At 31.7% G+C, this 22,152-nt stretch overlaps 3 protein-coding genes, 1 long non-coding RNA gene and 5 other non-coding genes across 10 annotated transcripts; 3 read left to right on the forward strand and 6 right to left on the reverse strand.

The window, feature by feature from the left end:
- Positions 1-1,085: 1,085 nt before the first annotated feature.
- Positions 1,086-2,880, reverse strand: LOC140954939 (uncharacterized). Its single transcript, XR_012168621.1, has 2 exons — positions 2,720-2,880; positions 1,086-2,467 (listed from the first exon to the last, which is right to left on the reverse strand). It is a non-coding gene; the product is annotated as an uncharacterized lncRNA (long non-coding RNA).
- Positions 1,618-1,697, reverse strand: LOC118052149 (small nucleolar RNA snoR122). Its single transcript, XR_004688141.1, has one exon. It is a non-coding gene; the product is annotated as a small nucleolar RNA snoR122 (small nucleolar RNA).
- LOC118052148 (small nucleolar RNA R44/J54/Z268 family) lies at positions 2,064-2,159 on the reverse strand. Its single transcript, XR_004688140.1, has one exon. It is a non-coding gene; the product is annotated as a small nucleolar RNA R44/J54/Z268 family (small nucleolar RNA).
- LOC118052147 (small nucleolar RNA R44/J54/Z268 family) lies at positions 2,223-2,317 on the reverse strand. The gene has a single exon (XR_004688139.1). It is a non-coding gene; the product is annotated as a small nucleolar RNA R44/J54/Z268 family (small nucleolar RNA).
- On the reverse strand, positions 2,380-2,474 carry LOC118052146 (small nucleolar RNA R44/J54/Z268 family). The gene has a single exon (XR_004688138.1). It is a non-coding gene; the product is annotated as a small nucleolar RNA R44/J54/Z268 family (small nucleolar RNA).
- On the reverse strand, positions 2,550-2,624 carry LOC118052145 (small nucleolar RNA Z267). The gene has a single exon (XR_004688136.1). It is a non-coding gene; the product is annotated as a small nucleolar RNA Z267 (small nucleolar RNA).
- A 3,488-nt stretch (positions 2,881-6,368) lies between the features above and the next one.
- LOC118052060 (bifunctional purple acid phosphatase 26) lies at positions 6,369-13,240 on the forward strand. 2 transcript variants are annotated; one of them, XM_035062877.2, is made up of 11 exons: positions 6,414-6,518; positions 6,608-6,706; positions 6,832-7,061; positions 7,788-7,988; positions 8,396-8,507; positions 9,276-9,502; positions 10,330-10,468; positions 11,639-11,859; positions 12,145-12,266; positions 12,364-12,525; positions 12,889-13,240. In XM_035062877.2, the coding sequence occupies exons 3-11, from the start codon at positions 6,867-6,869 to the stop codon at positions 12,962-12,964; spliced, it is 1,455 nt and encodes a 484-aa protein (XP_034918768.1). In that variant the 5' UTR covers positions 6,414-6,518; positions 6,608-6,706; positions 6,832-6,866; the 3' UTR covers positions 12,965-13,240. The 2 variants fall into 2 exon arrangements, with proteins under 2 accessions (XP_034918767.1, XP_034918768.1); XM_035062876.2 differs by lacking the exon at positions 6,608-6,706 and having other exon boundaries at positions 6,369-6,518.
- Positions 13,241-15,848: 2,608 nt separating this feature from the next.
- On the forward strand, positions 15,849-16,755 carry LOC118052061 (uncharacterized). Its single transcript, XM_035062878.2, has one exon. The coding sequence runs from the start codon at positions 15,849-15,851 to the stop codon at positions 16,731-16,733; it is 885 nt and encodes a 294-aa protein (XP_034918769.1). The 3' UTR covers positions 16,734-16,755.
- Positions 16,756-20,081: 3,326 nt separating this feature from the next.
- On the forward strand, positions 20,082-20,990 carry LOC118052063 (uncharacterized). The gene has a single exon (XM_035062879.1). It carries the CDS (start codon positions 20,082-20,084, stop codon positions 20,988-20,990), a length of 909 nt encoding a protein of 302 aa, XP_034918770.1.
- The last annotated feature ends 1,162 nt before the right edge of the window (positions 20,991-22,152 follow it).

The raw sequence follows: 22,152 nt of genomic DNA on the forward strand, positions 1-22,152 counted from the left end.
GAAGGCAGGGATGTTAAAGGGCATGTTTAGTAGTATTGGAAATTTTCAAAGTGTTTTTTTTTAAAATAATAAATATTTTTATAAAAAAAATTTTATTTTAAATATTAGTACATTAAAATGAAAAATTAAAAAATTTAAAAAATAAAATTGAATCGCAATGTCAAACAAAATTCAAAGCAAGAAAAATGAGCTGAAAAATAACTTGCTCGAGCATTTTATAGTCATATCATATTCTTTATTAAACTTACATTACAATTACAAAATAAAATTATTTCACTGTTGCGCGAGAAAGATTATGGTATATTATGTATTCAACATCATGGTAGCTTAAGATTATGTTATAGCTTGTATTTGATATTATGATAGTTTTTATAATCATTGTAGTTATGGTTTTTAAAAACATGTTTTTAAAAAATATTTAGTTAAAGCTACGGTGTGATTAATTTTTTTATGCAAAATAAATAAGAAGTCTTTACAAATGAAAAAATGAAAAACATGTGTTTTAGTTTCTACAAAACAAGAATATGAAACACAATTTTTTAAAGGAGCTAGTGCAAAAAACAAGAGCTATTTAGCAAATCAAAATTTTTTATCTATATTGTTGAGCAAACAACAAAAATTACTGCAATATCAAACAATCTTATATTGAAACTGAGTTGAAATCTTTTATATATATATATATATATATATATATATATATTGGGTGAGTTGAAAGTATTGAATTGTTTATTAGCTTTAATATCACTTGAAAAGGTAAAATGGAGTGAAGGAAAAGTTTTTATTTTCAATTTAATTGTATACTCTTTTATTGAGTTAGGAATGTGAAATTGGTTTGTTAAGCTTATAGGTAAAAACATGTTAAAATTAGTTCTTAAAGAGTCCAAAAAACCTAGTACAACTTTTCTACCACCTCCGATGATGACAGGAGACTGAACTAGCAGACAACATCATCTGGACAATTCTTACTTGTTCGTCTCTCATGTGGAAAAATATTAAATTACTCATTTCTCCTTTCTATACCATTCTCTCTTGGGAAAATAAGAATCTCAGAACAGAATCAAATCCATCATGCTCAGGCTTCCATATCAATCTGAAATCCGTGCAGTCTAGAGGAAAAACAACCCGCAATGTGGAACCACAAAAGTTCTTGGAACCATTATATTATTTATATCTTAACAGAAGCAGATTTGGCAACCACCGATTTGATTAAAACAATTACTCTATGTCACTCCCGAAGTTTTTGGCAATAAATATAAAAATCAGCAAGAGCGATGCGGTCTCAAGATTGTACTATCCCATATTTGGGAATCAATCGGCAGCCTCAAAAGGTTGGAAAAGCCCTCATTTTCAACCACAGTAGTTTTTTACATGAGGTGCCGCCGGAGCCCAATAATATATATTCAGGCTACAACAACGGGCACCATTCATATCTCCGTTCTTGTAATATAATCATCAGGCCTTGACACCACTAGACACGTCCAACGCATGAGACCAAACCACAAGGGAAAACATTAACATTAGAAAATCAGGGAGTTCAAAAAAAAAAAAAAAAAACTGTTCGAGGGAAAATTCTCCCAGAGTAGCACAAGAAGCATTGTGGGAGCAAGATAATAGCTTTGCCTCAGAGGTAGTGACAATCATGTATCATCATCATCTTCATATCTGATAATACGTGAATTATGATTGCATCACTGGCAGATCATTCATCTATGATATTCATCCAGGAAAGAAATAAGAAAGAAATTTTACAGAAACTGATGCGATACCATTTTGCAAAACAAAAGGCTGTTTAGAATGCAAGACATCCCACATACCATTACGAACAACTACAAAAATCAAATCTATAAAACAAAGCAGTTTTCAAAAGGATGTTTTCCAAAACACAGCCGCAGCTATCCAAGGTCATGCATCGAAACCATCCATGCAGATAACATAACCACGTGAACGGTGTGGTCATAAGTTATTTGCATAAACAAGCCCAAATGCAGAAACATAGATAACCACCGCTGTCTATAGTATTTCACCAACACTAAAATCAAACAATAATCCCCAAAAAACTGATTTTTGCATCAGAGAGATTCCCATTTAGACATTGTCAACATTCTCCAATTTCAATTGGAGTGGCTGATGTCCCTGTCTGTTTTATCATCATTTGCACAAAAACCAATTCAATTATATGTACAGAAAAAAAACACTAAATTCACAGTTTTTAATCAATGAAAAATGCATCAGAGAGATTCCCATTTTAGACTTGGTCATCATCCTCCCTAAAAAAGGAGTAGCTGATGTCCCTGTCTATTTTATCATCATTTGCACAAAAACCAATTCAATTATATATACAGAAAAAAACACTAAATTCACAGTTTTTAATCTATGAAAAATGCATCAGAGAGATTCCCATTTTAGACTTAGTCATCATCCTCCCTAGAAAAGGAGTAGCTGATGTCCCTGTCTATTTTATCATCACCTGCATTTTATCCATAGAGAATCAAAACAGCAGAATTTAAATTAAAAAAATAATTAAACTAACAAAAAGAAAAGATCCTAAATAAATGCCTCAGATTAAAATTGTTTTCATAGATATTTAAATCTCGGAGTATATTTAATACCATCACAGGCAAAAGGGCGCTAGCAGAAGAAAATATACCCTACATGGACCGAAAACTTATCAAAAAATAAATAAATTCAGAAGAAGTAATAAGACGTTATATAGAAAGACCTGAGGAGGGAGCGGTGGCGATAGCTAAAGAGAGTGGAAGAGACGGCGGAGAGAACAATGAGGGATTTGTACTAAACCCTAATTGCCACGAACGGCTAGAGAGTGAGGTTTATTATTGTGGTATTTATAATGTGTTGGTGAGAAATTGAAAGCTAGGGTTTTGGTTTTATTTATTTATTTTATTACTAGACTGGACAAAAAGACTGGTATTATACGATGTCGTCTCCGGCTTATTTTGATGACCTTCTTTCTCTTGTCGTTTCAAATTCTGGGCTTCAAGGCATTTACTTGATGGGCCGGCTTATGCTTTTCGTGAATGCTTTGAGGTGTTTTAGTGTTTGTACTAGTTACATGCCCCGCGCGATGCCGCGGGTCAATTATTTTTTGCATTTTAAAAATAACCAAGATCTAAAAGTATTAGGTTTTTTTGTAAAGTTATATCCAAGAGTCTCAGTTTTAGCTACATCGCCTGATCCAAGAGTAATGTTTATAATATTAATAATAACATTAAACTTTGGTTAACCCTTAGCATAAAAGTGTTTGAACTACAATACCAGATCTAATAGCATTAGACGTGGGTCTGGCTGCAAGGTCGTGTCATAAAAGTATGATAATTAAATAGATTAGTTAAAAAAAAAAGCCAACAGGAAGAAAAAAACTAATGAAAAAAAAAAATATGAATTAATGGGGTTAACCCTTCAAACCAGGTTAACCCATCATACCTTGAATTTGCATCATAAAAGTTTGATAATTAAAAAAAAAAAAAAACAAATTAATGGGTTAACCCAGAATTAACTGGGCTAACTCGTCAAACCAGGTTAACATGTCAAACCCGGAATCCGTGTAATGAAAGTTTGATAACTAAATAGAAAAAAATTTAACATTAACAATTTAAATTAAATGAAAAAAATTAATTAAAAAAAAAACACAAAAGGCATCAGCCTTTTCACTATGAATTGCACTGTGCAGTCCACAATTAAAGGCATAAAAAAACAAAAAAAAACTAAAGACATCAGCCGAAAACTACTTAGAAAAAAATTTAATATTAATAAACTAAATTAATTAAAAAAAATTAATTAAAAAAAAGAAAAAAAAAACTTTAAGAAGAAAAAAAAACTAAATATAAAGAAATTTAACATTAACAAACTAAACTAAAAAAAAAAAAATTAAAAAAAAAAAAAAAATTTCAGGTTAACTTGTCAAACCAAGTTAACCCAGGATCCGTGTCATGAATGTCTGGTAACTAAATAAAAAAAAGTGAACATTAACAAACTAAACTAAACAAAAATTACTTAATTAAAAAGAAAAAAAATCCGGGTTACCTCGTCAAACAATGCTAACCCGTTAAACCCAGGATTTGTGTCATGAAAATCTCATAACTAAATAAAAAAAAATTTAGCATTAACAAACTAAATTAAACAAAAACATTTATGAAAATAATAATAAAAAAAATTGACGGGTCAACCCATAATTAATTGGGTTCACCCGTGAAACCAGGTTAACCCGTGAAACTCGGGATATGTGTCATGAAAGTTTAATAATTAAATAGAAAGAAATTTAACATTAATAAACTAAACTAAATGAAAAAAAATTAATTAAAAAGAATAAAAAGCAAAAAAAAAAATTCTATTTTAACTTGTTAAACCAAGTTAACCCGTTAAATCCAGTAAATTTGTCATAAAAATCTGACAACTAAATAAAAAAAATTAAACATTAATAAACTAAATTAAACAAATTTTTTTTTTTTAAAAAAAAAAAACAAAGGAAGAAGAAAAAAATAATCCCGAAAAACATAAAAAAAAAGCTAAAAAAACTAAGACAACTTAAAAAAAAAAACACCTAAGAAATCAGTGTTTTACTGTGAAAATAAAAAAATTAATTAAAAAGAAAAACCAGAAAAAAAAAAATTTAAGTTAACCCATTAAACTTGAAATGCGTGTTATAAAAGTTTGAGATAGAAAAAAAATTTAACATTAACAAAATTTTTTTTAAAAAAAAAACGAATAAAAAATGAAGAAAAAGAAAAGCAAAAAGTAAAAAAAAAAATATAAATTAATTGGGTTAACCCATAATTAATTAAACAAAAAAATTAATTAAAAAAAAAACCATAAAAAAAAAATTTGAGTTAACCCGTTAAATCCGGAATACGTGTTATAAAAGTTTGAAATACAAAAAAATTTAACATTAACAAAAACAAATTTTTAAAAAATATCCATATAAAAAAAAAACAAAGAAAAAATGAAGAAAAAAAAAGCCTAAAAAAAAAAAAAAAAAACAGGAATACAGCTGTGATCAGTGTTTTACTGTGGACTGCACAGTGCAGTCCACAGTAAAACACTGATCTGTTTTAGTTATATTTCAATTTTAAAATATATTTTATTTAAAAATATATTAGAATAATATATATTTTTTAAAAAATATTTTTAATATCAATATATTTAAATTATCTAAAACACTAAAAGGATATTAATTTAAAATAAAAAAATATTAAAAAAAAAAACACTTTTAAAACATAAAAATTAACACAATTTGCTGTATTTAGAGGATTTACAGATTTCAATATAGTTTATCCCTCTGCTAATACAAAATATTTTTCTACCTTTTTTTTAGCAACTTATTATCTTATTGTATTTATATACAAAAAAAATAAATCCAGTGACAATCCTTCACCAGCTAAACAGTTAAAAATTATCATTTCGCATTAAAAAAAATTATTGTGATTTCATTAATGAATTCTTAATCATTACAGCGTTAAATGACAAAGAGTTGTTATTAAATAAAAACTTAATATATATATTAAATATATTAATAAAAAAAATTTTAGTTTTATTATTTTATATTAAATTATATGTTCTTTATCCTTCTTTTTTTTCATTCTCTTATTGTTTCTTTATTTCACGATTTCAAAACCTATCCCATTAAGATATAAAATCCTTAAATTAAAACAAATGAATTATGTATCTACGGATTAAAAAGTTTCAATTGCTATTAAATGACTAAAGCGTGTTTGGTAGTGTGATAGCAATTGCTTTTCAAATAACTTTTCGTGCCGAAATGCATTTTAATGATATTTTTTTATTTTTTTAAAAATTATTTTTGATATCAGCACATCAAAAAAATCTAAAAAATACAAACCGTATTTAATTTTAACAAAAAAAAAATTCAAAATTAATGGAACGCGGTCCAAAGTTTGCAGTAACTCTTTTTCATGATTTACGGTCATTTCAAATGTGTCTGAAATCATTTTTTATGTTTCTAAAAATATAAAATTAAAAAAAAATTAAAAAAAATTATTTTAATATATTTTTAAATAAAAAATACTTTAAAAAATAACTATTATTATATTTTTAAATAGGTATTAATATGTTAGGTTTGTTTAACATATAATAGTTATGTGTTGATTAAATATCTTGAATTTATTATTTAAAGAATATAAACAACCAATGACATTAATGACAAAACTATGGCCGGATAATAAATAATTTAGACGGAGTTGATGGATATTGGACTTGATGCCAAGAGGAAGATAATGACTGAAGTTATTATGCATCACACGTGGTCGTATTACAGACACAAGCCAGTTACGGACCTGACAAGGAAAACAACAAATTATGGGCAGCCACGTGATCATCTGCAGGTTACCACGTTTAGCATTCCTGTCTCCAAGACAATCACAACCCATGCTACAAACTGAACTGCCTTTTCTCCCTATATAACAAGCTTTTTTTTTTTTTTTTTATTAAAAAAAACTACATCATCACTCATCCATCTCCACCACCCTCTCTGCTGAATCTCCAAGGTAAAGTTTCTTATAAATTCCATAGTTCAAACGATGATGAAGATGAAACTTTTGGTCAAGTTGTTTATTTTCTCTTTGCTTTTTTGCAGACTTTCATGTGTTATTATGTGGGTCATGTGATATTTTACGTGTTATTATGTGGGTCGTGTTCTTGTGATTGATATACTGGCATTGATTCTGGGTTGCAGGTATTGAACCAATTGTTATTGGAAAATATGGTTTTAGAATAGAATTACCAGTCTAACATGGATAGTAACATATTTTTGTTGATTTGCTGCTGTGGTTGATATTTGTCATTGATGATGTGATGCAGCTATTCAATTGCTATTGGCTGATTGATCAACAATCATGCCAAAGGTTGTCGAGACGCAGTCCATGTTGCTTCAAATACTTATACTGGTGTTCTTCTTCTTCTCGGCCTCTGTCAAAAATGGAAATGCAGGGATAACGAGTACTTTCATCCGGTCAGAGTGGCCATCTAATGACATACCTCTTGACCATGAAGTATTTGCAGTCCCAAAGGGTCATAATGCACCACAACAAGTAAGCATTTTTACATTTGAATATCTCGTGCAAAAAAAGATCTGTAGTGAGATTGCATATGGACATATGAATCTGCTCAATTATTTTGTATGTGTTGCCCAACTTTAATGCTCATAGATTTATCATGCAATTATGTGAATCGAAAAGGGGGGAAAATGGCGTTTCGGTGCATTTGCATATTCTAAGTGTCTTTCTTGCACCTTTGGCTGTTTGGCATTGAGGTTCAACCTGTTTTTTGAAAAATTTCAAATTTTTTTTTTTTTTTTGCTAAAATTGAGTGTGATTTGTACTTTTTAGATCGTTTTGATGTACTGATATCAAAAATGATTTTTAAAAAATAAAAAAACATTATTGGCATGCTTTTCGGCACGAAAAGCTATTTGAAAAACAACCGCTACCACACTCCCAAACATTATTGGCATGCTTTTTAGTATGGACGTCTTCTACACAGCAACTACAACAAATGAAGTAGAATTCAAGAGCAAGAATACTGATCGATGTGCTATGTTTTATGACATTACTTGGTTCATATACCTTGAAGTCTACTAAACTAAAAGTATGTTACCATCAAGCACACTTTTCGTTGAGAGTCCCAGGAATCATTTTGTTTAGATGATGATGGGGTGATGCATATCATCTACCATATATATATATCTGCGTTGTGGTTCTTTTAATAGTTATTTATTTGTCCTTTAAACATATTTTCCTGAATTGCTTTAACCATAGGTGCACATAACCCAAGGTGATTACGATGGAAAGGCTGTAATTATCTCGTGGGTGACACCTGATGAACCAGGCAGCAGCAAAGTGCAATATGGTGTGTCAAAGAAGAACTATGATTTTACTGCAGAGGGGGCAGTGAGAAATTATTCCTTTTACAATTATACGTCTGGCTACATTCATCAGTGCCTTGTTGATGGCCTTGAGGTAATTAATAATTTAAACCATAGAAGTAGGTGAATTCATGAATTGCTGAATAATTTTTGTCTTTTTCTCCGAGCAACATATAAATTGCTAATTGAAAGTGGATATAGTAAATTACTGTGTTAGAAATTACTTGAATAAATTCTTTTACCCTCTTATATCAATGACTGTAACAGATTCTGCGCTAGGCAGGACTCGTTCATGTCGTAAATAGGTTCTATAGGCACTCTGGGCTTTTGCTGCTATGTCAAACATATAAGAATGACTTTTGAGCAGTTAGTATGGATCGAAGCATGCTCCGATTGAATTTTCCATGCTGAGTACGCCAATCGACACAGCATCAATTTGGAAATCTTTTTGGTTCACAACTGTCTAAGAAATAACTAGTTGAGTTTCTTTCTTGTTTCCAGTATGACACCAAGTACTATTACAAGATTGGCAGTGGAGATTCTTATCGAGAATTCTGGTTTCAAACACCTCCACAGATCAATCCAGATACTCCTTACAAGTTTGGAATTATTGGTGAGTTGTTTCCTTCTGCACAGAGTTCCGGTTCAAAGTCTTACAAGCTGCTTTGAACTTTGATATGTACTGCTGGTTTTCATATGGATATAATTTGGCATCATAGATTTGATGGAATCTTTGCTGCTTATGCTTGAAATGTTTATGTTATATGAAGCATGATAATGGCTATTAAAACACAATTATATAATCAAGTTTCCAGAACTTAGAGGAAATGGTTCTCCACCCTGAAAAAATATTCGCTATATCCAATGGGCAACCAAGGTATCGGGTTTCAGACAAAACTATGTCAGAATGTGTCTCGGATCATTCTTAGTATTTCAATTGAAACATGGCATATTATGAAAAAAATGATCATTATTTGAAATTTAATATCAGATAGGGCATGTCCATACCAGAGTAATGTTTTTCTAGAAAATCCAACTTCTCAATGGCATCCCTCTATCTAATATGGACCTTCTCTTTTTGCAACATTGTTCATTATACCTGTACTTTTCCTTTTTTCCTTTCTACCACCTAAAAGTTGATATACATAAGTTCTCTGTACGCATGCCATTGTCTTTAAATACCAAAAAATCTGCGATAAATTCTACTCCTCCTGTCTGGGCTTGGTGCCAGTGCCACCTCTATCTTCCACAAGTACTTTACCTTGGGGGTCTTGTTTTTTTTTTTTTCTCTTTACATGCATATATCTGAGTACCCTTAACATGTTTCTACCTATTCTTTTCTTATGAATTTCATTAAAAAGTTACTCCTTTTCTATTCCAGGTGACTTGGGCCAGACATATAACTCCCTCTCGACGCTTGAGCATTACATGCAGAGTGGAGCTCAAGCTGTCTTATTTGTTGGAGATCTTGCTTACGCTGATAGATACATGTACAATGATGTTGGTATACGGTGGGATACCTGGGGTCGTTTCGTTGAGAGAAGTGCAGCATATCAGCCATGGACGTGGTCTGCTGGAAATCATGAAATAGAATACATGCCTTACTTGGTAAAGTGTTCAGTCATTCATCATGTTGCACTGCTTTCCGTTCAGATGTCACCATCCAGTTTTTTAGTTAACTTTTTGATGCTTTGAGAACTTTTAGACTATCTTGAAATCTTGTTATGTGCTGTCAATTGCACTGGAAAAATTTGAATGCAGAAACAGCATGCATCTGGGTCTTTTATATTCCTTCCTTTTTCATTGCTGCTATAGTGCCATCGATATTGTGATCCAATGAGACTTTTTAGTGATGCATGTCGAGCAATGTTGTCTAATGTATAAAAAAACTTGAATACTGAATTGGTAACATTAACTGTAAACACTCCTGGACCATTTACCGGCTATTGCTTCCCACTGTTCCCACAGTACCATTGTTCTCATTCTATTCCATAAGCATGGAATGTAGTCTCCAGGACACATGCAAAGTCTTCTTGTTCCTTTTTTCACTTTCTGTTAGTTATTTTTCCTTGTGTATATTTTTCCTATTCTTAGCAAAAGGATGTAAATCCCCATCTCCGTCCATACCTACATAAGATGATTTAATTAACTGTCCCATTGAACCAACCGTAACTGCTTTTTCCATGATTTTTCATTTTTTTTGTCCTTGTGAAATGAATTATTAATCAGTTGTAGATTTCTGTAAATTTATGGACAGATTGGCAAGACAAGACATGAGTTTCAGCTTGCGTTCCTTTTCCTTTGTTTTTTCCATCTACTTCATACATGCAGCATGGCATGCTTATCAGTATAGTTCCTATGTAGAAATCTCTTTCTGTTAGCAGTTGAAGTTCTTGTTCAGTTCCTAATTATTTATAATCATAACATATGTGCAGGGAGAAGTTATTCCTTTCAAATCTTATCTTAACCGATACCCTACCCCTCATTTGGCCTCCAAAAGCAGCAGTCCTCTCTGGTATGCCATCAGACGTGCATCTGCTCATATAATTGTGCTGTCCAGCTATTCGCCTTTTGGTAACTTTTCATTCCCTTTTATACTTCCGTATAAATTCAGCAGTCATTCTATTGTAATATGGATCCATACCACAGTAGGCCAAGGAACCACATTCTATTGCTCTTCTATTTTGCAGCAGGGACTTCATTAATTTTCACTAGCATAATTCGCTAATATAAAGAAATGAGAGTTTTCCATTCTCCCATCTCATAATTAACTACCTTAGACCCTTATGTGATTGATAATAATAATAATAATAATAATAATGTCAGTACTATGTGAAAGGTTTTGACAAGGTCTCTGACAAGCATGATTCTGGAAGTCTTAAATTTCTACAATCTGCTGGATTGGCAGCCAGTATCTCTTAAAAATTCCATTGGAAATTATTTCAATAAGGTGAAAATATCATTTCTTTAGATTGTGGCCCACATCAAGAAAGCTTTAAGATTTTCATGTTAACCATAGGACATTCTCAGATTAGAGCATTCATGTGGTAAAAATTCCTGATGTTCAGTTTGCACATTAGGTGTTCGGCTTGTTTGTAATGGTGTCCATCAGAATTGCACTCTTGTGGTAGTTCCCCTTGGCCTTGCTATAGGATACCACAATGCTGGGAGAGAAAAAACCAGCTACAATTTGTCCCGCAGATGTTAAAAATATGAGTCATCAAATTGTCTTATGCTGCAACTCTCTTGGTCTCTTCCCAGCAGAGTCGTAATGCCTCAATTTGTCATGTGAGCAAGGTCTCCTACTGGGTTTTGCAGTCTTTGTTGTGCTGCTGATGAAAAAAACATGAGGGCTATCAATATTTCCTGCAAGATATGAATTATCATTTTAATTTTGAGGGTATTAGTAGGAGTATCTGCAGCATTTTTTTTTCCTATTCATGATGTCAAACAGCATCATCTGGAATCGTGATAAGAGCTTTTCTGTCAACATATTGTTATCCTCTGTGGTTTTTAAACCTTGGTATATAAACATGTTCAAAATAGGAGCAACCTGAAGACTACCAACTAACATCAGCAGTGCTTCCAGAAACATATCTTCCCTGTAAGATGTTTCCATTAAAAAAAATAACCATGTAAGATCCTCAGCAAGTACAAGTAGTTAGAACCAAAATGAAACATTAAACCCTGCGATGTCCAAGTATATAGCATTCTTATTTAATGTCAGAGCTGTGTGATGAACAGTGAAATATACCCCTCAGTGGGAATGGCTCATAGAAGAACTTGAAAAGGTTGACAGGGAGAAGACACCTTGGCTCATTGTTCTCATGCACGTCCCAATCTACAACAGTAATGAAGCACACTTCATGGAAGGTGAAAGTATGCAGGCAGTCTTTGAGGAGTGGTTTGTTCATTACAAAGTTGATGTGATCTTTGCTGGCCATGTCCATGCTTATGAAAGATCAGTATGTTTCTTTCCTTCTATTTCTTTCCTTTTGCTCTGTAATATGGTTGCTAGTGTTTGTAAGTTAAGAGCTCAAAAAGATAGAATCTTGCTTGGAGAATCTATTGTCATGAATTATTTCACCGGTTCAGTCAAAGCCAATTACTAAGTTTGAGTTGCCATCAACTTGAACAAATTGTGATTCCGAATCTCAGTACTTTTGATCATTTAGTCATGCTGATAAGTGCAACATGTATATCATGCATTTTATTATACAATTTTATTTAATTGTTTTTCCAATTTTCAGTATCGAATCTCAAACATACACTACAATGTATCTGGTGGAGACTGCTATCCAGCAGCTGACGAATCTGCCCCTGTTTACATCACTGTCGGAGATGGAGGAAATCAAGAAGGTCTTGCTGAAAGGTAACTGAAGCTGCAAAACTGGAAATCTGCCCTTCTTTTGGGGAGGGGGGGGGATTCTGAGGGAAACTGCTGAATAAATGTTGCATTCATCCTGCAGGTTTAGAGATCCACAACCAGGTTACTCTGCTTTCAGAGAAGCCAGTTATGGGCACTCTACGTTGGAGATAAAGAACAGGACACACGCACTCTACCATTGGAACAGCAATGATGATGGGAAAAAAGTGCCAACCGATGCATTTGTTTTGCACAATCAGTACTGGTAAGTATAATTTACCGCATTTTTTTCATGTGTCCACAATGCAGCACCCATTGTGTTTTTGGTCGAAAAGGGCAAGTTTTCGGCTGCCGGAAAATCATATTGAAGCAATGCTCACGAAATTGTCATTTCCTGCAACACTGATATTCGTAGAAGGGGGCCAGGAAACCAAGGGCAGGACTAGGCGTCTGGTTGAGGGTGCCATTGCACCCCTAGACATTGAGAAATTTTAAGAGAAAATTGTTTTGGAATAGTTTTTAATTATTTCAATCAAGTTCACGCTTACTTTATGGAAACCATATATTTTTGCACCCCAAGATTTCTTTTGCTAATGAACTCATATTCACAAAGGTTTTATTTGCACAGGGGAAGCAATCTGAGAAGGAGAAAATTGAAGAATCATCATTTGAGGAGTGTTGCTGGTTGGGTTTCAAGTTTCTGAAACTTTTTCAAGAAATTCAGAACTGTATTTTCAGATGGACTCGGCATGATTGATAAAAATACCTACAAAAATAAAGTGGCTTGTATTCTAGTCTCTTCTTGACGATGCTGCCGGCATTCTTACTGGAGATTCATTTTGATCCTGGTACCTGTAATAGTCTTTACAGAAAACCATGGATAATGCTTGTCCTGTAAATGCTTGCAGTGTTCTGTCAACTGTAAGTGTGCATGTCTTTCTATCAAAAAATAAGTAAAAAGGATAGATGGATTATATTAACATGAGCCTCCTGCTTAGTCCAGTCCAACATTGCACGAAACCTCTAGAAGATTTTGATCTTGCAAGCATTGATAGTTACCATTAGATTCTTGAATTGTGCTGTGCTGTGGGTAGAATATATATTTTTTTAACGTAAAAATAAAATATGTAGACAGATATTATTATCATGTTTAGAGGAAGAAAAATTCAATAATAAACTCAAAATTTAAGGTATATCATGTCATATTTTAGAACATTGAGATAAAAAAAAAAAAAGTGAAGATATTTTGGCAAAGTTATGAAAAGATTTATAATCTTACTTTATAACAAAGTAAAAAATAGATGGAATTTAATAAAATAATATCTAAAATATATTAAAATTCTTATAAGAATTTAAAAAAAAAAAGATTAACTAACAAAATGTTGGAGGGTAGAACTAGAAAAAAAATAAGAAAAAAAATTAAAAAACTAACTCATGTCAATTTGGTTAAAATTGCCTAACTCATGTTAGTTTGGTTAAAATTGCCAAAAAACATGACTAGAGAGATGAGAATGAGATAACCTAATATAAAGTAAAAGAAAAAAAAAATTGTCAACTCCCATCTAACATACTATTGAATGATAAAATTGAAAAAAAATTAATTTTATATATATAAAAAAATAATTGACTTGGAGTTGACTTGAATTAATTGGTCAAACTCGCTACCTAAATCATGGAACCATAATAACCTCATAGTAAGAAAATTAAAAAAAAAATTACAAATCTTAATCACTAACAAACACAATATAGAAGAACAAAAATGAAAGAAAAAAAATCAAATAATTAAAAGGATCTAAAAAACAACCCTAGCAAACCTAGATAAGCCAATCAACCTCGCAACTCAGGCCATATGAATGAAATAAATCAATAAAGGTAAAGTAAAAAAATTATGAAACTCAATTTTCAAACAAATCAAATGTCAAATAACAAAACTTGAGTTTTTTTTTTTTTTTAAAAAAAAACCGAAGCCAACCCAAGTTAACTTGCTAAAGTTGTAACCTTGGTCATGAATTAGAATGACACTACAGATCGAAAAAAAAAATCACAATCAAATTTTAAATTAGTTCAATATTGAAGGATGAAATTAAAAAAAAATATTAATTTAAAAACAATAATGCAAAAAAATCAACCAAAGTTAACCTAAATCAATCTTTCAAACTCATGACCCAATACATAAGGCCAGGATTAACCCATACAAGACAAACTAGAAAAATCATAAAACTCAATACTCAATAAACCAAATGTTGAAAAAAAAGTTGAGAAAAAAAAATTCAATTAAAAAATAGGTCCTAAAGCAAAACAAATGGTAATATAAATAATAAGAATCAAAATTAAAAAAAAAATACAAAATGACAGTACACCTTTCAACTTTGGATAGTTTAGCAAGAAAGATCAAGAATATAAAAGAAAAAAAAGGAAAGAGAAGAAAGAAAGGGCCGTCAGAGCCTCATCACCACCTACTGATTAACATTGCCGCCTTGATGGAATTAACTCACTTAGCCGCTTCCAATGCCACCAAGAAAGGCAACACTTGACCATTAGAGAAAGCCACATGTGTTATTAGAAAGCGACAACTTCCTTCACAAGCACCAACAAATTTTCTATTACCCATTTACCCTACCTTATTTGTTTTAGTTTGAAATTTGACCCCTCTACTTTCAATTATTTTAGATTAATAACATTTAATTTTATTTTGTTAAATCAAGCATAAACCACACACCAATTTTGTTCTCTCGATATCATAAGATTCTAATATCTAAGTAATAAAAAAAATTATCATGTTCAATTCCAAATAAACTCGATGTGAAAGGATTAAATTAAAAAAAATAAAAATTAGAAGACTAAAAAAAATTACAAACCTTTTTCAAGCCTGTCGAATTCAATCCCTAATTGTAACGAGAAAAATAAGTTGAACATATTTGTTCATTGTTTAAATTTAGTCTATATAGATATAATTGTTTTAAATCAATAAAATTTAATTTAATTTAATTTTAGTAAACTAAACATCAACTAAGTTCCCTAACACTACTAGATAGGCAAAGTAAATCGCAAAACCTATTCTAAAATAATCAAAATGCTAAATGGACAAATATTAAAAAAAATCTAGGAACCAAATTAAACAAATACCAAGGGCCAAATATTTTTTTTAAAATAAAAACACTGTATTATGTAATATAATTGTATTTGTAATTGTAATGAGTCATTATCCAAAAACGTAAAATAAAACAAAATAACAACTGACTACAGTAGCTCATGCATAAATGGAAAGATAATTCCTTGCCTTGATTCACAGAAAGCCACCAAATCATGCCTTATCTCCCTCGTACGGAAGTTTGACTCGTTTGGATTGTGCAACCAAACACATATTAGGAATATTTGTATGAGAAATCTTATTTAATGAAACAAAATCTTTTAAGCTTCGTCATCATTCAAGCCCCTTTTCTCAATTGATACATTGTAATAACCACACAACGTGATTCTTTCCATCCATGAAAAGATACTGCATCGACTCAAGACTCAATAAAAGAGGAAGATCTTCACCATCTTTATGCCAAACCAAACTTAAACTTGATCTTTCTTGAGTTCTCAATGGAATCAAGTGGTACGGAGAAGTCTCCCTCCGAGGGCTCTAGCATATCTGCAACCTCGGAGGGAACCCCGCATGGAGATGGTGGTGATCTTGATCAAACAAAGATGGACAGTACGAAGAAGATGAAGGAGAAAGCTGCCAGAGGATCCGAACCAGCACTCCTTCCTGAATCAAGTGCTCGAGTTTTGCTGGATTTGAAGCTTTGTAGTGACAACTCAATTCGCGGATCGAAGCAATTCAATCTATTTAGCCCCATGAGTTTTGGTTCTTCTCATGCAAAAGAGTCCATTGATGAGACCTCGAGGCAAACCGAGTCTAGGGTTTTCTCGTGCAACTTTTGCAAGAGAGAGTTCTCCACATCCCAAGCCTTAGGAGGGCACCAGAACGCACACAAACAGGAGCGGGCGCTAGCCAAGAGGCGTCGGGAGATGGATGCGAGTGCCTTCGGACACTTGCCATGTTACCCTTATTCAAGCCTTTCAACAAACCCCTATTATGGATCTTTAAATAGGGCACTCGGAGTACGGATGGATTCCTTCATTCACAAGACATCGCCTTATTCATGGACATCCCCCGGAGGGCATCGCTATGGCGCCCATAGCGGCTGGCCCAGGCAAACTTTGATGAACACACAGCCTTCCATTGATAGGCTAAGGATAGAGAGCTTGAATGCTTTTGGTGGTGGATTTGGAATTTCTACTTCCTCATCTTCTCCAAGGTTTGATGACAATGGCGTAGTTCGCAGCAGTTTTGGTGCTTCTCCATCATCAAACAGTATTACTGCGATCAGAAAGCCTCCCGGTACTGATCATATCCAGCAAATTAACCCTCCAGAACGTGATCAAACAGATGAATCCGGACTTGATTTGTCTCTCAAGCTCTAGCAAATTAATATTGTTTATTAGAACACCACCACAAATGCTTAGTTAATATTTTCATTTGCATCCTAATCTTGTTTACAATTTATAAATGTCAATGCAACTTTTTTTTCGTTTTTGATATATATGGCCTTGTGAAACTTGATGTATGGGATCTTACTATGTGAAGGTCGTCTTTATAATCTTTCCCAACTTGTTTTTTAAGCAATTTTTTTTTTTTTTTTTTTTGCCTTTTCTTTTTAATGAGTTATACGGGCAAGCAATTCCAGAGTATTTAAGGAGTAATTATTCATAATTACTTCATAGATCAATCACACAAGAAAGAGAAAAAATCACATCCGGATTCATTAAAAGCGATGATACTATTTATCATACATCCTCTACTATCAATCTTTTGTGATGGATATTTGCTCAAAAAAGTTTCCAATTCAAAAACTCATATATTAGTTGGCAGGTTTTTGAAAATTTTACATGGACAAGTGATGTTAATTAATGAAACGATCAATTGGGGAAGGTTAAATATGGGGTTTTGAGATGTGAAGCATTTATGGGATTTGATGGCTTAATTGAGTAAAGAATACAAAGGTTCCATAATGATACTGAAGAGGGCTGGCACCAGCTCTTAATTAACCCAACAGAAAATAAGAACAAAAAAAAAAAAAAAAAGCCCTGCTAAAGAAAAATAGTAGAAGATAATAACACAAAAGCAAGGAAATCAGATACGTGGTTGCCAGGGATTTGGTGGATTAACATGCCATTTTAGAGCCATAAATTCAGGCTCCTTCTTTAGAAACCTCTGATAAAAATATCTCTTACATGAATGATGCTATATATGAACCAAAAAATTTCATGGTCAGCGTTAATATGCTTTACATCAACACTATTATACTCGATATAATGACTTGGACCAAAGCTTAAGTTATAGGTTGGATAAGTGCAGATTCAAGATTTTTTTAAAAAAATTAAAGTGATTTTGATTTGAACTTTTCACGTCAATTTGAATTTTGATCAAATTAATTGGTTTGCAGGTTGATTTATCAGGTCGACAAAGTTAATTTTTATCCAATTTAAATTAAAACCTAATTCAAAACATGTTTTGAATTAACAAATCATCGAATTAATTAACTTATTTGATCAAATTAAGTTTAATAACACTACTTTATATATCCTTTTAAAATCATCATCGGACTAACTTTTCAGCAATATTGATTTTAAGTCCTTAAATTCTTAATATTAATTAGGCAAGATATTTGCCCATTAATTAAAATGCTTATCTCACAGATTTGCTTTGAATTATGATCCTAGATCATAACACACCTTAAAGAATATGTACTTGAATATTTATGTTTATCTCTATGAGTTAGATACACAAAAAGTATACATGGAGGCTCTAGGATACAATCAGGAAGGGAGTGCCAAAAGAAAAATAATTAGGAAACATTTAGAAATAAAATAAAATGGTAATGGATAGAGTATATAGTAATTAAATTTTGGGATATATATATATATAAGTTAAAAAAAGTCTTAAATTTTAATTCAAGGATAAATTAAAAAGTCTTGAAAGATGTTTTTTTTTTATATAATAGTCAAAATAGATATAAATTGAAATTAAGATTTAGCACTAATATGAAAGCTTCATCAAATTTTGGGGAATGCCAAGCTTGATGTGGCAAGCTTCATTAACTATTATATATATACATATCCCCAAAGATTTTTGAAATATATTATACTTTAAATTAAGTTTATATACATGTATGTATAAGTAAAGTATTTCTTTTTAATACATATAGATATGTAGTATGCAGAGAATAAACGGAAGACGATATTGTGTATTTTTTAATGAGGTTCTTAATTAATGTGTGATTCGTTTAATTATTAGTGAAATTAGAAGCATGCATGAATCTCTCAAACATGTGATTACTTAATAGAATCTCATGGTTATTCGAATTTAAAAAAAAAAATATTTGTAGAGAACAACTGAATTAATGTGTGATTCATATATATATAGGTGTTGAATATATTTAAAATATATTTGACAACAATTAAGTGAACGGAGAGGTTTTAATTTTCAAAGAAGGGACTTTATTGGCACTCTATTTTTGATGTTAAGATTCTAAAGATATTTTAAAACAAGTTAACATTTGTCAAAGTATTAAATTGATTCCATAGTAATTTTCTTATGTCACCTTTTGCTCTTTGCGATGAAATGATTTATAAGATTTTTTTATCATTTTTTTGACTGATTTTAATATTAATATTAAAACAAATTATTTTAACAAAAAATGATTCATAAAATCTTATTCATATTTATATTATTGGTTTTTTTATCACATCATATATAATTAAACATAAAATTTTAAAATAATAGGATTTATAAATATTATATAACATGCACTAATGCTGATATGCATTATTATCCTAAACGTGAGCTCGGTCTGAATAAGATTTCTTTGTTTACATATATGCACATTATTTACTCACTCATGATATATAAAGAGATGTTATTTGAAAAATACACTTTTAGATACCATGATTCAATAATAATAATAATAATATTTTATTTATTTTTATAGAAGAAGCCATTGTAATTTATTTAGTATACTGAAAGACTAGACGAATTCACCTCAAACATGTTGAGTAAAGAAGACGTTTTAACTTCAAAAATTGGAATGTTGATTTGTTTTAATTGACCTTGGTTAGGGCTCGGTAGAGCGTGTTTGATGGTTTTGAATTTAAATTTGGAAAGTGAGGCCCGGTTTTGGAATTCAAAGCCCAAGAAGAAGGCAAGTTCTTGCTGGAAACCCTAGCCAGTGCCGAGTTTTGTAAATTCTAGAAACAAATTTTAATTATGGAAAGCAATCCCTAGTGCCCCATTTTCGTAAGAAATAGTATGAAAAGCTCGATCACATTGTTTTTAATGAAGTAAAAAAGCACATTTTGTTTTAAGAATTTATTATCCAAATATATTATTTACATAATGGGAATGAAAACATGAATTTCTCCTAAAAACATTCTGTACATACTTAGGTTATTGACATGGGTTAACATTATTAAATTTAAGGGTTTTCTTTTTTTGTTAAGTATATTATTACATCCATGGTTGGCAAGTCAATATGATGCAATTTTGTTGTCCTCTTGCTCTACTAATTACTCCCAAAGAACATGGCGTTAATTACCTTTTTCGTAGCACTTTTTTTTTCTCTCTCCTAATTATACAGCCATGGTCTTTAATTAATATATACTCTTTGGCTTAAGAATATTTATTCTTATTTTTTTTTGTAATAATTACTACGAAATAGGATTTGTTTTCCATTCTTGAAAAGATACTGGATTTATTCAAGACTCGATAAAAAGATGATCGATCTTTCTTTTATATTGTCAATGGACTCGATCGTTCCAGAATGGTGCCCCTCCAAGGCTTCTGGCATATCAGCAGCTGCCTCCGGAGGAGAACCACATAAAGATTGTGGTGATCATGATCAAAATATGAAAATGAAAGAGAGAGTTGTTAGAGGATCCGAACCACCACCCTTCCCTAAATCGAGTGCTTGTGGTTTGCTCGATTTGAAACCTCACGGCGACGACCCGATCCGCGGGTCGAAGCTAGAATTCAATCTCTTCAGCCCCGTTAATGTTGGTTCTTCTCACGCAAAAGAGTCCATGGATGAGGCCTCGAAGCAAAGTACCGAGCCTAGGGTTTTCTCATGCAGCTTTTGCCGGAGAAAGTTCTCCACATCCCAGGCCCTAGGAGGTCACCAAAACGCACACAAACAAGAGCGTGCACTAGCCAAGAAGCGTGAAGGGTCGGAAAGTGGTGCAACTCTTGGGCAATTTCCATACAATCCCTATTCAAGCCTTCCAACAAACCAGTATTATGGATCTTTTAATAGGTTGGTTGGGGTGCGGATGGATTCCTTGATCCACAAGAAACAGCCCTATCCATGGAGCTCCTTCGGAGGGTATCGGAATGGGCATGGTGGGTGGTCTAGGCGAGTTATGGTGAGTACACAGCCTTCAGTTGATAGGCTAAGGGCAGAGAGTTCGAAGGCTTTTAGTGGCGTCGCGTTTGGGAATTTTTCTTCTCCTTCTTCTTCTTCAAGGTTTGATGATCACAGTGGCTTATTTCGGAACCCTTGTGCTTCTCCCTCTTCAACTATTGCCTTCAATATGCCACCCAGTACTGATCATCTCCAGCGACCAAACAGGCCTCCAAAAAGTGACCAAACAGATGGGTCGGGACTTGATTTGTCTCTCAAGCTCTAGCAATATTTGTTTATTAGAATATTACATTCATATTTTAGCAGTATTTAATTAGTTTTATGCATGCTTTTAATTCACATTAAAAACACATACTTAATTATTGATATTGTTTAGTCCCGTTTTCAATTTATGAATGTTAATGAACCTCCTTTTTTTTCCATTGTCACACAAATATTAAAAAATTTTAGTCTCTTCATTAATATTCTCTCTTGAAAAAAATGACTTTGGAATTTTTTTTTTTCTATCGTATATTCTCGAGTCATAATGAAATTAAATGGTATTTCTCTCAATTCCCTTAATCAGATTTCAACAATTACCTTTGGAGGGAGAATACTGATCATGCTAATAAACTTTGTATTTGATATATATATATATATATATATATATATATATATATATATATATATATATATCTTTCTTACATTTAAAGCAATATTGTAGTTTAGTGATACCATTGCATAGATAGTAGGGATAAGGTTTCATGCATATACGAGTCCCACCTTTATAAATTCATGACTAATATAAAATGAAAATTATATGTGAAAAATCATAAACTTCATGCATGTTTGAAATTGAGGTGTATGATGCTTTATAAAAATACATTTCATTTAAAAATATATTAAAATATTTTTTTTAGATTTTTTTTTATTTTTAATATTAGTATATCAAAATCATTAAAAAAAATAATAAAACAACATCAGTTTGATGATTTACAAGATAAACTCACTTTTTAAAAATACCTAAAAACAAAAATTGTTATATTTTCAAACGGGTTTTCAAGATGTAAATATAATGAAAATTGATCGAGTTAGTCAGGCGCAATACTTTTTATAAGGTACATGACTAATCTATATATGCATTTAAGAAAAAATAATGACAAAATTCATAAATATAGTTACTAATTTTTCTATCTAGATTTAATAGTCTAGAACAATGTATCTATGATAACATTAGTAGGCCCTCACAAGCTTAGAATCTCTTTATTATTTAGCAATTCAATACACATATTGGTGGAATTGATGAGTCATAAATGGGAAGTGATTGCTGGGAAGTTGACTAAACGTGCAAATATATGGAAATAAAGTAGCTGATTGCTTAAAAAGGGTGCATGGGCATTGAAAGGGCTGCTGATAACCACATAGAGATCTTGGTATTTTCAAGATTA

The sequence above is a fragment of the Populus alba genome, chromosome 18 (genome assembly GCF_005239225.2).
Source record: "Populus alba chromosome 18, ASM523922v2, whole genome shotgun sequence".
NCBI lineage: Eukaryota > Viridiplantae > Streptophyta > Magnoliopsida > Malpighiales > Salicaceae > Populus > Populus alba.